Below are 13,595 nucleotides of genomic sequence, written 5' to 3' on the forward strand. Positions count from 1 at the left end.
GAGTTTGGATTGCAAAGTCTCCATTCACTGTCAATGGTCAGAGATCAATAGATTACTTGGAATCCTATAAAGTGATTATGGGCCACCTGCAAACTAAGACAATTATGTATATTTATAGACCGACAGATGGGGGGGGGGATTCAAGCAAATGTAGACATTTGTTTAATAATTTTAAGTTTACCAGGGGAATTCCAACTAAATTATTTGTTGTGTACCTACCCAGCTAACAGGGAACATTCACAGAACTTTAGCTACGTTCTGGTAAGCTTCTTTCAAAGTTATGAACAAAGTTTCAGAATATTTTTAGATCATTCAAAAATAATGTTCCCATCATGTTTGCAAAATTATAAGACGGAATGTTCCCTTAACATTTATATAACCAAAAAAAAATGTTTAAAAGAAGTTGAGCATTCGTGGAAAAATCAGAAATAAAGTTTTCATAACTTAATGGGAACGTGAGCAAAACATTCTTAGAATATATTTTTCTGGGTAAACACTCAATTCAATTTTTTGTATCTCTAGGGTTCAAAAATGGGCCGTCACCCTTTCAGAGCAAATCAATGCCATTGCATCAAAATATTCAGGAGCGGCTCTATTACAAAAGGTAAATATCAATGAAATTGTAAACTTTCCCAGTCCATTTAAAAAGCTTTTTTTTTGTCATATTAATAGTCAGTAAAATAAAGGAGCTAATTATAATGACTGTTTCTTGCTGCCTTCTTTTTTGCATGTTCAATCAGGAGAACCATTGCATATATTCCTTAAATAAAAACAAATTGTTCTTGAAAAGCAAAATGCTAAAACTATTCTCTCTGTTTGTCCAGAAACTCAAAGATGTTGAATCCATCATCAGAATAGAGGACTTGGATGGAGCTCGATTAGTGCTGGACTTTTCAGAAGAAATCGAGAGGATGCTTGGCAGCAAGATGAAGTCTGTGAAGGTCAGTGTAAGGTGCTCATTTTTTTAATTTTTTTTAGATTGATCCTAATTTTTAAGACTCTGATTCACAGTTTAGTGTTATTTTGTGAGGAACTTTGGTTTTAACTCATAAGAATGAATCGAAACGATACTGTTCTCTTTTTCCTCAGAGGCTCGCAGACACAGCTGAGGATGCCGACCTGTATCATGAGTTTAATGCATCTTTAAAGGTAAAAAAATCATCAAAATAAAATTGATTTGGTATGTAAACCTGATTGTAAAATTATGCCATAAATATCACTTATTAATTAAATAAATAGATCAGTAAAATATATTAAATATTTTATTATATAAATAGTACATTTATATAATACATACCAGTATATTAAATTAAGTAAATACAGTTATTGCATGGTCATTTTTTTTGCTATATTTTTCTATCAGTTTGACTACTTTAATTCATTATTGGTGAATACTATGGATGAAGAGGGAAATTTCATTGAACTTGGAGGCGAATTTCCATTGGAGGAGAATGAACATTTCAACAAGATGTCAGTCAACACTTTAATGAGTGACATCCAAGTTCCAACTAATGTGTACAACAAAGGTACGATAGCAATGATGAGAATCTCCACTGGCTTTGTATCTGATTTAAAGAAAAAAAAAGAAAAAAAAACTGTTATTTCGAACTTTTGCCTTAACAATTAAAATTCAGTATAAAAAAAGAGTCAGTATATTGTATCAAACGTCACTGGATGAAGATTACTTATGATTTGAGTGCTTAACTCTATATATGATGGTTGCATTTATATTCTGAACGGTGTGAACTGAAATTAAGATTTTTTTTTTACATTTTTACATTATTAACAATGAACTTTTCGATGCCTATTTTGTGCAAATGCAATATTTAAACATCTGAAACTAATTTGCGTTGTGTTTATTTGCAGATCCGAACATTCTTAATGGAGTGTACATGTCAGAGGCCTTGAACGACATATTCATCAGTAACTTCCAGAAGGATCCCACACTCACTTGGCAATATTTTGGCAGCTCATCAGGCTTCTTCAGACTCTATCCAGGTTTGATCAATTCTGTTTTCAGGAACATTGTTTCATATTGATCAGTCCTACAACTTCAACGACTAAAACAATTTGCATTATTAATGTATAACATATTTCGTTTTGCTTGTCTTTGTACCTTTTAGGAATCAAATGGACCCCTGATCCTAATGGCGTTGTTGCTTTCGACTGCAGAAACAGAAACTGGTGAGACAAAGTAAAGCATTTGACCTAAAACATTTGACCTCCTGCATGTCCAAGTGCTTGGCAATGTAGTGAGGTTGATTCATTCATATGAAATGAAATGTATGCCAGTTGACTTGGATTCAGCAAGGTATTTTCCTGACCCAGAGTGCAACGCAGGATTATCTGTGTGGATGCCACCCAAATGTCTGCTTGTGTCTCAGTTAGGCTCTGATACCATTGAAAGACTTTAATCTCATTCTTAAGTGGTTAGCAGCTCAACAGCCAGGTTAGTAGGACTGACACAGGCTCCATATGTGAGTGTTTATACAAAAGCAAGTGATTGCAATGAATCTGAATAAACACACCAGTACTAAGACACGGCCATTTTGAAACAAGACAGATTTGGATGTACGTCATCATTGTGTTTGTGACTGTCTAGCCCTATATAGGACTGAGAAAATGATAAAGTATCTTATATACAGTACATTTGGATATTTATGTGTTTGCACTGAAATAGCTTAAAATGGTGATTTGTTTTTTCAATGTGTTTTTAAGAGCCATTTTTGCCAAAGAGATGAATGATGCTGAAATTAGATGAGATGATGTTAAACTAAACTTACTTACTTACTTAAAACTTAAACTTAAACTTACTTTGCGACTGTTAAAAAAGTATGTTCTATAATACATACTACATCCGCCATGTTGTCGTTATCATGTGACCTACCAGTGTCAGTTGCGTCGTGGCCTCATGGGATAGTAAAGTGTCCATCGAACTGTTGGCGGACTGTTTTTCGCATACTAGGGAAGTATTCACTTTCAGACGCAGCAAAAGTGTTTAATAGGGATGCGCGATATATCGGCCACCATATCGGTATCGGCCGATATATGTTCAATTTTAATGTTATCGTTATCGGCCCGATAAGAAAATTTAGCTGATATTAAAGCCGATAAATAATGGATTATTACCTTCCGCTGAGACACTTCAGATGCACATTGTTCGCTATGATGGTTTTGAATTGCTTGAAATATGATTGGAATCACTTCAAAAAGGAAAATATAGTTAAGTGCAACATGCACAGCACAAGTCGGTCATAGGCTACATAAAATTATAATAAGAACATTATAATTGTGTGCTTGGGACGTGGGACGTGGCTTTTAATAATGAGACTTGTTTTTGTAATCAGGCTCTCGGTTATCGGTATTGGCCACATTTTCATATCTGTGCCTCCCTAGTGTTTAATGTAGGGCTGTGAAACGATTAATCGCGATTAATCGCATCCAAAATAAAAGTTTGTGTTCACATAATATATGTGTGTGTACTGTGCATAATTATTTTGTATATATAAATACACACACATGCATGTATATATTTAAGATTTTTTTTTATTTATACATAAAATATTTATATTTATATATAATACAAATGATATATACAGTATATTTAAGCAAATATTTCTTAAATATATACATGCATGTGTGTGTATTTATATATACAAAATAATTATGCACAGTACACACTCATATATTATGTGAACACAAACTTTTATTTTGGATGCGATTAATCACGATTAATCATTTCACAGCCCTAGTTTAATGTAAACTAAAACAGTAAAAATAATAAAATATAATAATAGATAGGCATATTAGCCATGTTTTCTTTCACAAAGTGAAAGATTAAAATTTAAAGATTCAAATCTAATATTTTATTAATTAAATTAATTAATCATATATTTTTATACAAAAATAGTACTAAACGGCAATATTTATCTACATATATATTTTACTTAAATATTTTCATATGTATTAAGTGCCATGCAAGGATATCTATGAACATTGTTGAGTTATGATGCACACTCTCTGATCAATGAATCAGAGTTTTGAATCAGTGAAATGGACAGTTTGTGTCACGTCTTGTTTTGGTTCATGTTTCAGATCAGTCTTGTTTCATGTCTCTGTCATGTAATCCCCTGTTCTAGTCATGTGATCCTGCTTTGTGTTCCCTTGTCTTATGTGTCATTTTCTGATTGATTTATTGTCTTGATTGTTCACAGGTGTCCCCTGTCCAGTCCTTAGTCTTGTGTGTATTTAAGCCCTCATGTATGCCTTGTAACTTTGTCAAGTATTGTTTCCCTGTAACCACTGTTGGTGTCCATGTCCATGTCCACGTCCACGTCCATGTCCACATCCATTTCCAGAGTTTCATGCCATGCCTTTGTTTTAATGTTTGATCTTGCTTTTGAAGAGTATTAATAAACTGCACTTGAGTTCTACAACTTGCCTCCAGTGGATCACCTGTTACAGAAACAAACAATGAACCAATCAGAACATGACACATAAGACAAGGGAACACAGGGCAGGATCACATGACAGAGACATGAAACAAGACTGACATGAAACATGAACCAAAACAAGACCTGACAGTTTGAACTGATTCACAAACTTAACACGTTTAAATCATAAAAACCTGTAATGTAATGCTCTCATAATCATAATACTGGTCACACTTTAGTTTAGGGTCCAATTCTCATTAGTAGCTAACTATTAACTACAACTTTTGCCTCAGTAAACTCTTAATTACTGTGTTGGCAAGTTAGTTAGGGATGTAGAGTATGGTCACGCAGAATAAGGCAATCTTCTAAGAAAATCCTCTCTCTGTCGCAGGTATATCCAGGCTGCCACCTCTCCTAAGGACATCATCATTGTGGTTGATGTCAGCGGCAGCATGAAAGGTCTGAAAATGACCATTGCCAAACACACCATCAACACTATCCTGGACACGCTCGGGGAAAATGACTTTGTCAATGTTATCGCAGTAAGAGCACACTTTGCTTTCCATATAGCATTATTTACTCATTTTCTCAGCATTGTAAAATTTTGCACGTCCTTTCTTTAGTACACTGATTATGTCCGCTACGTGGAGCCCTGTTTTAAGGGAACATTGGTGCAGGCAGACTTGGACAACCGCGAGGTAAGTCGATTATCCACTTCACTTGAGCCTGAGTAACTAAGCCAATGACTCCAATCGACACCGCAGGATACCGGCACCCTACCATTCCCTCATATGCACTCACGTATGCCTCGCACACGGAGTTACATTATTATTATATTTTCTATAATTTATTTAGATATGTGTTATTTATGATCTTTATCATTATATTAGCCTATATTATATTTGTTTTTTCCTGTTGTTATATCTCTGAATTATTACATTTTATTCAATATTATTTAGGTCTTGTGCAATTTTATGTTGAACTGTTTTCATTCCATGCGACTCTCATTTCAATCAAATCTAAACACTCCTTCCATCAGCCTTTGGTTGGAAAAACAGATTGTCCCAGCCCAAACTCATCCCACTGGTTGAACCAATGTCGCAAAGTCGGGCTGGTGTTAAAATTCGTACTCTTTTTGGGAAATCAACATGTGCATGTTTTACTTATTGGTTATAGTTACTTATAAATAAATAAATAAATAAATATATATATATATATATATATATATATATATATATATATATATATATATATATATATATATATATATATATATATATATATATATATATATATATACATACATTTAAATAATGAATTTTTTATTTATTTTTTTATTACTTGCTTCACAGAAGTGAAAGTTTGCACTCGAATGAATTTTTTCAATCACTGAAACAAACGGTGTTTCTTTTCAGGGACACTAGGCTGTAGCTTTGACAGAGAAACTAGGCCCATCCTCATTCTGCTGTTGCTTTTAGTCACGTGATGGGCTAGCGGGTGCATGATTTGATCTAATGTGCAGCTTTTTTGCTTGTTATGTATCAGAGGGCAAGTAGGGACATACTCTAATCTCTGGAATTACAGTTGGATACAGAATTATAGTGCGATCGGATAGTGAAATTTCTGCAGGTAGCACGTTTCATCCTTTGGATCACTCTCGTAATACTATTTTGTTAGTGAAATCAGAATTCAGACAGTTTTGTACATGCAGTAGAAATAAACCATATATTTATATTTATTGATAATGCCACGAACTGATTACATTTTTTTTTTTTTTTTAATTAATTACATGATAAGCTGATTAATTAATCACAAATATTCTCACATATCAGTGTTTGCGAAGAAAAGACCCCAAATGAAGATAATTCAAAGACCGTTTTCTGCACCCCTGAGCGCACTAAATGGCCATACAACTTAGTCTAGTATTGTGCATCTCTAAATACCCACAGATAGGATAATGTAAATTGTGTAGGACAGTTGGACAGGTCTGTGCATTCACAGACTGGGACTTAATACAGGTTGATGGGTCAGTAGAGCTCGTAATGACATTCCCTGTCTAAGTCACTCTGCATCTGCTCAAGGTTCTGACACAGATCCTCTAAGAAATGCTCTGAAAGACAACAGCACACTGAGATCCCTGTCCCACCGGCTCAGATGAACTTGATCCTATGTTTCGGCCCATTTTTGAACGATCTCTCTAAGTCTTAACCCTTTTATTGCCACTGGTCAGTTATTATCTGGGAAAAAGACATGCAAGTTGTCAAAATTATGTTTTAAAAAGAAGTCAGCAAGAAGATTTGATAAATAAATTCATAAACAATTTTTCTTTTCAATTTTTACTATTTGTAATAGTTTTAGTTTTAGCTTTCATTTTAGTTGACAATAACAACACTGGTCGAGGAGAAGCAGATTAGATACTGAGATTTAGATTTTTGGGGAAAGCGTAAAAGATTAAAATCCTCACTTTTTTCCTATCCCATCTCTCCTTTCAGCATTTCAAGCTGCTTATGGATGAACTCCATGTAAAGGGAGAGGCTAAAGTAAAAAAAGCCATGAAGGAGGCTTTCCGCATCCTCGCTGATGTCAGTATCATTCACAATACTTGTTCACATAAACATACAAAACTGCATATGATGCCAACCCTCTGCATGTCCCCATGTTCCTCTTCCTGTGTCCTAGGCCAGAGCAAATGGTCAGGGCAGCCTATGTAACCAAGCAATTATGCTGATCACAGACGGAGCCATGGAAGATTTCCAATCAGTGTTTGAAGAGTTCAACTGGCCTGACAGGAAGGTAACACACAATCTGCTCACTCTACAGGGAACGGAGGCTGTAACATATGACGTACAGCATCTATAAAGTCTGCAAACTGCTCTGTAAAATTGTTGAAGAACCTTCTGGAAAAAGGTCTTGGTGTGCATTGCTCACTTTACCTTCATAAACAGATTTTAAGACAACGAGACTTGGTTGAACAAAAAAATGTATGGATATATTTCCAAATGATCAAACTACAGTAACATAAAATGTAATGTTTTCAGGTACGGGTTTTTACTTACCTTATTGGCAGAGATATGACCTTCTCAGAAAACGCCAAATGGATTGCCTGCAACAATAAGGGTATGTAGTCAGCCAAAAAATAAAAATTCAATCATTTACTCTCCCTCATGTGATTCCGTAGAACACAAGATTGAAACGTTCGACATTCAAAAGCACCATAAAAGTATCATTTTCGATATGACTCATGCTGTACAGTATATCAGCTCTTCTGAAACCATATCATAGTTTTTGTAAGGAACAGAAATTGAAGTTGTTAATCTTCCCCTCCAGTGAGCTGTCAACCACTACAACTGAGTCAGTGAATTGAACTCGAGACAGACATCAATTTGATTTATCAGTGAATCAAATGTCCAGTTAATGAATGATTCATTAATGCATTCTTTGATGCACCATTCAGAACAGATGATTCTTGTGAACTGGATCAACTGATTCATTAAAAAAAAAAGAAAAAAAGACTCATTTAGATTTGTTCCTGATTTGTTCTGGTGAAGATTTTAAGTTAGTAATAACTCTAACTTAATATCACATAACTTATTAAACCTGAAATATAGTGCGTGAGCATTTGATCAAGCTTTTGTGTCTTTTTGGAAGCTTGAAAGCACCATTTCCACTCATTATAATTTCACTCATTATAAATCAACCTATTGGAACCATAAGAACAGATGGTTCATTGGTAAAAAAAAAAAACTCCTTTTGCGCTGCATGTTCATTAAGCTCTTTTTCCATCGAGAAAATATGCTAAAAACGTATACGTATATTTTATATTTACAGGATATTATACTCACGTCTCTACGCTGGCTGACGTACAGGAGAACGTCATGGAGTATCTTCATGTTTTGAGTCGACCAATGGTCATCAACCATGACCATGACATAATCTGGACCGAGGCATATATGGACACTGTTGTGAGTAAAACAATTACACCAATCAGAAAAACACCAGAGAATTTGATAATACAAAATCAGCTTGAATTCACATTTCATAAATTCCCAATTCTCATTTTCCAGCTGTTCATAATTCATTTCAATGTGATTTTTTGTGCTCTTTGACCCAAATGTGTGCTAATATGTACTGTGTCATGTTTCCTCATATATCACTGCACTAATGTGATTCTTTCCCATTCATCGCCATCATCTTCTCTATCACACAGCTTCCTAACACTAAGGAGGTAACTGTTATAGACAGTAAAACACGCTTCACTGTATTTTAGCATGTATAAATAGAAGACTTTAGATATTTAGCCTGTGCTCAGAGTATAATGTAGTTGTTAACCTGGTCAGCATAGTAGGACTTCTTGTTTTAGGACGCCCCCTACTGTTTAGCATCATTTATCACATTTTTCAGGGCATGATATGATGATTTAGCTTGCACTATTAAAATCAACATGAAATGTGGTTTGCAACCCATCTTACTTCTGTAATGACGTATTTCCAAGTGAAACAAAAATAAAAGTAAAGTGAGGCTTTATTTTACTCATTTGGGATTGTTCTGATCGTGAAAAATGTGCATGTGGATGGTAAATAGGGTTTATTTTGATTTCATGTTGATTTTAACTGTGTGCAGTCTGAATGTTTGGTCTTCAACGTGTAAGATGCAAAATTGCTTTTTCTCAAATCTCTCCCATAGCTGTTCAAAAGCAAGGCTCACAGTCTGCTGCTCATGACGTCAGTGGCTATGCCAGTGTTCAGTAAGAAGAAGGAAACGCTTTCTCATGGCATTCTGCTGGGAGTGGTGGGAACTGACGTCCCCCTGCTGGAAGTTATGAAACTTGCCCCGCGATATAAGGTACAAGAAAGCCACCACTTGGGTTGCTAGTGAAGTTTGAAGCTTTGAAGCTTAATAATGTACTTATTAGATATACAATAATAATAATTTGAAGCTTATATATATTTACCACAGGTGCTATTTGTGATTTCAGTAAAATATTAGTGGGTGACAAGCTGTTAATTAGAACTAAATATGAAACATGTCCACATCATATTTCAGTTCAAAATCAAAAAAGAGAATATATATATATATATATATATATATATACAGTACAGGTCAAAAGTTTGGAAACATTACGTTTTTTTATATTTTTGAAAGAAGTCTCTAATGCTTATCAAGGCTGCGTTTATTTGATCAAAAATAGAGAAAAAAACAGTAATATTGTGAAATATTATTACAACTTAAAATAATAGTTTTCTATTTGAATATACTTATTCAATAAAAGTATTGATTTATTTCAAAAAAAGAAAGAACAAAAATTAGTAACCCCAAATTACTGACCAGTAGTGTATATTGTTGTTACAAAAGATTTTTTATTTGTTTTACTTTTTATTCATCAAAGTATCCTAAAAAAGTATCACAGGTTATGAAAAAATATTAAGCAGCAGAACTGTTTCCAACTTTGATAATGAATCATCATATTAAAATGATTTCTAAAGGATCATGTGATAGACTGTAAGAGTAATGATCCTGAAAATTCAGCTTTGCATCACAGAAATAAATGATAATTTAAAGTATAATAAATTGAAAACCAATTATTTTAAATTGTAATAATATATCACAATATTAAATTTTTTTACAATTTAAATTGTAATAATATATCACAATATTAAATTTTTTTCTGTATTTTTGATCAAATAAATGCAGGCTTGATGAGCAGAAGAAACTTCTTTAAAAAACATTAAAAATAGTAATGCTTCCAAACTTTTGAACTGTACTGTATATATATATATATATAGGAAAATATAACAAATTTTAGGACCATAAAATATTTTATAGTTTTTTATTAAATATATATTTATATTATGACATTATTTTTATAACAAGCACATTTACCTCACAAATTTTAGGATCATAAAATATTTTATATTTATATATAATATTTATATTATGACATAATTTTCATAACAAGCACATTTACCTCACAAATTTTAGGATTATAAAATATTTAATATTTTTATATTACATTTATATTTATATTCTGACATTCATTTCATAAGCACATTTACCTCACAAAATCTCTTTATCATAAAGAAGTTTATGTGTAATTCTCATAATTCACATTGATTAAAAAAAATACTCACTGTAATATATATATATTTATTTATTTATATCAGCTCAGATGAAAGGCTGTACAACAAATGCTGACATGTTTTATAAACATTTTACAATTTAAATAATATATATAATAATTGGAATGTAATAGTATAATATAATTGGAAATCTAATGTCACATTATCACATATCAATTTAGCTTCTTTCTAGGTAAATTATTTTTAGAAAATTGTGACTGTACATAAATATTTCGACATGTTCAGACTCATCAGACCCATAAATTTGGATGCTTTTATTTTAGACATTTCAATGAACAGCCACAAATTCTGATATGAATAAATAAATATGAAAGTGTGGATGCTAATGGGTGGTATCTTTTAGCTTGGAGCACATGGTTACGCCTTCCTCATCACAAACAATGGATATATCCTGGCACATCCTGATTTAAGACCACTGGTGAGTCTGTCTGAATCCTCTTACTGTCTCAATCACTCAAACATCTGCTCTTCTAGATAGACCCAAATACTATGAATAAATGTATACTGATTTGTCATCCCACTTGTAACAGTACCATGATGGGAAGAAGTTGAAACCCAAGCCTAACTACAACAGTGTGGATCTGTCAGAGGCAGAATGGGAGGACACCGAGGACATTGTGAGTTTTCCAAATATATATGCGCTTACTTTCTGTAAGTATCCTCACTGTTTTAAGGCTCAGCGAAGTCTTTATGATGTCCTGCCCTGTCTGTGCAGTTGAGAACAGCCATGGTGAAGGGAGAAACTGGCACTATGGCTTTAGATGTGAGAGCAGCTGTGGATAAAGGGGTGAGCATGTTTGCAACTTTTATGTCATAATGTTAAATTGCTTTAACTCCTTCTTTTAGCTGAATCTTACGAGTCCTGTCAAGAACGTAACAAGAACAACAAGAAGAACCATCATTTAACTCAGATTCTCGTTATTGTGTTTTTCCTCCATAGATATTTTGGACAGGTTTTATAAGATTCACCATTTTAATAAGTGTAACATAAAGTGATAATGAATTATATTTAATGTAAATGTTATATTGAGCAATAACCTCTAATAAATCTGATAGTCTTTGTGATTGTATTTTTCCATTTATCCCCCAGAAAAGGCCTTTGTTCCTCAAAAATGATTATTTCTACACAACCATCAATGAAACTCCATTTAGGTTTGATATGCTTCTCAAATTCTTCGAATATTCCTGTCATACTTACTGTACATGAAATAGATTATTGTAAAACGCATATTTTAGTAACAACCTTCACATGATGCTTGTTTCTGATGTGGTTTCAGCTTTGGGATGGTGCTTACGAGAGGTCACGGGCAGTACATGATCTTTGGGAATGTTTCCGTAGAGGAGGGTGAGTTTACAGTATGATTAATAGCATGTGTGATATACTGAGGTGGGAATCATACACTACCGTTCAAAAGTTTGGGGTCAGTAAGATTTTTTTTTCTTTGTGAAATAAATTAAAGGGGTGGTTGAATATGATTTCACTTTTCTAACTTTAGTTAGTGTGTAATGTTGCTGTTTGAGCATAAACAACATCTGCAAAGTTACGACGCTCAAAGTTCAAAGCAAAGCAATAATTTTATTTTAAAGAAATCGCTTTTTAAGGACTACAACAAACGGCTGGTAGGGACTACAGGACATCATGAACCCTAAAATTTACATAAACCGGGCCCGCCCCCAGAACACGATTTATAGGTTATCAAGACATATTATGCTAATCAACGACTAGAAGATAACTACACATAAACTACATAAATTCACCAACTAACCATTCAGAAATGTTGTCTACATGTTGCCACTTCTTCTTGAGTCTCTCCATCTTTCTGACTTCGGTTTGAACATAAAAGGCTAAAAGTTTTTGAAATTTTCAGTGCATGTCTGTGTGAGATAAAAGGAAACAAGCAGTTGAAGCTCCGCCCCCTGTGCTGGGAGCAGCAGCTCATTTGCATTTAAAGGGTCAGACACAAAAACGATGAGTTTTTTTCTCACCCTCAAAAAGTGACAACTTTCATGCTATATAAAAATATCTGTGGGGTATTTTGAGCTAAAACTTCACATACACACTCGCCACCATCGGAATAAATTACATTTATATTAAGAAATATATAATAATTTACAAATATAATACAACTATATATATATATATATTCACTCACCTAATAGGATTATTAGGAAAACCATACTAATACTGTGTTTGACCCCCTTTCGCCTTCAGAACTGCCTTAATTCTACGTGGCATTGATTCAACAAGGTGCTGAAAGCATTCTTTAGAAATGTTGGCCCATATTGATAGGATAGCATCTTGCAGTTGATGGAGATTTGTGGGATGCACATCCAGGGCACGAAGCTACCATTCCACCACATCCCAAAGATGCTCTATTGGGTTGAGATCTGGTGACTGTGGGGGCCATTTTAGTACAGTGAACTCATTGTCATGTTCAAGAAACCAATTTGAAATGATTCGAGCTTTATGACATGGTGCATTATCCTGCTGGAAGTAGCCATCAGAGGATGGGTACATGGTGGTCATAAAGGGATGGACATGGTCAGAAACAATGCTCAGGTAGGCCGTGGCATTTAAACAATGCCCAATTGGCACTAAGGGGCCTTAAGTGTGCCAAGAAAACATCCCCCACACCATTACACCACCACCACCAGCCTGCACAGTGGTAACAAGGCATGATGGATCCATGTTCTCATTCTGTTTACGCCAAATTCTGACTCTACCATCTGAATGTCTCAACAGAAATCGAGACTCAGCAGACCAGGCAACATTTTTCCAGTCTTCAACTGTCCAATTTTGGTGAGCTCGTGCTCAAGGTTGTGCGTGTTGTGGCTTCACAAATGCTTTGCTGCATACCTCGGTTGTAACGAGTGGTTATTTCAGTCAAAGTTGCTCTTCTATCAGCTTGAATCAGTCGGCCCATTCTCCTCTGACCTCTAGCATCAACAAGGCATTTTCGCCCACAGGACTGCCGCATACTGGATGTTTTTCCCTTTTCACACCATTCTTTGTAAACCCTAGAAA

The 13,595-nt window shown here is 34.2% G+C and overlaps 1 protein-coding gene across 4 annotated transcripts in view; it reads left to right on the plus strand.

The window, feature by feature from the left end:
- Window positions 1–13,595, plus strand: part of cacna2d4b (calcium channel, voltage-dependent, alpha 2/delta subunit 4b) — a gene marked incomplete at its 3' end in the record, with an annotated part of 32,333 nt that overhangs the window by 2,330 nt on the left and 16,408 nt on the right. For 2 of the 4 annotated variants that reach the window (XM_084095169.1, XM_084095171.1), the window contains exons 3-21: window positions 523–604; window positions 825–941; window positions 1,090–1,149; window positions 1,364–1,526; window positions 1,867–1,998; window positions 2,124–2,184; window positions 4,825–4,975; window positions 5,057–5,131; window positions 6,926–7,015; window positions 7,113–7,226; window positions 7,472–7,550; window positions 8,262–8,395; window positions 8,641–8,658; window positions 9,117–9,275; window positions 10,914–10,988; window positions 11,101–11,187; window positions 11,286–11,357; window positions 11,661–11,722; window positions 11,848–11,915. In XM_084095169.1, the coding sequence (XP_083951295.1) occupies window positions 523–604; window positions 825–941; window positions 1,090–1,149; window positions 1,364–1,526; window positions 1,867–1,998; window positions 2,124–2,184; window positions 4,825–4,975; window positions 5,057–5,131; window positions 6,926–7,015; window positions 7,113–7,226; window positions 7,472–7,550; window positions 8,262–8,395; window positions 8,641–8,658; window positions 9,117–9,275; window positions 10,914–10,988; window positions 11,101–11,187; window positions 11,286–11,357; window positions 11,661–11,722; window positions 11,848–11,915 (1,799 nt within the window). The remainder of the gene's footprint in view (window positions 1–522; window positions 605–824; window positions 942–1,089; window positions 1,150–1,363; window positions 1,527–1,866; window positions 1,999–2,123; window positions 2,185–4,824; window positions 4,976–5,056; window positions 5,132–6,925; window positions 7,016–7,112; window positions 7,227–7,471; window positions 7,551–8,261; window positions 8,396–8,640; window positions 8,659–9,116; window positions 9,276–10,913; window positions 10,989–11,100; window positions 11,188–11,285; window positions 11,358–11,660; window positions 11,723–11,847; window positions 11,916–13,595) is intronic. The other 2 variants (XM_084095170.1, XM_084095172.1) reach the window with 1 other exon arrangement.

The sequence above is a fragment of the Abramis brama genome (genome assembly GCF_963993115.1).
Source record: "Abramis brama genome assembly, chromosome: 20".
Classification (NCBI taxonomy): domain Eukaryota; kingdom Metazoa; phylum Chordata; class Actinopteri; order Cypriniformes; family Leuciscidae; genus Abramis; species Abramis brama.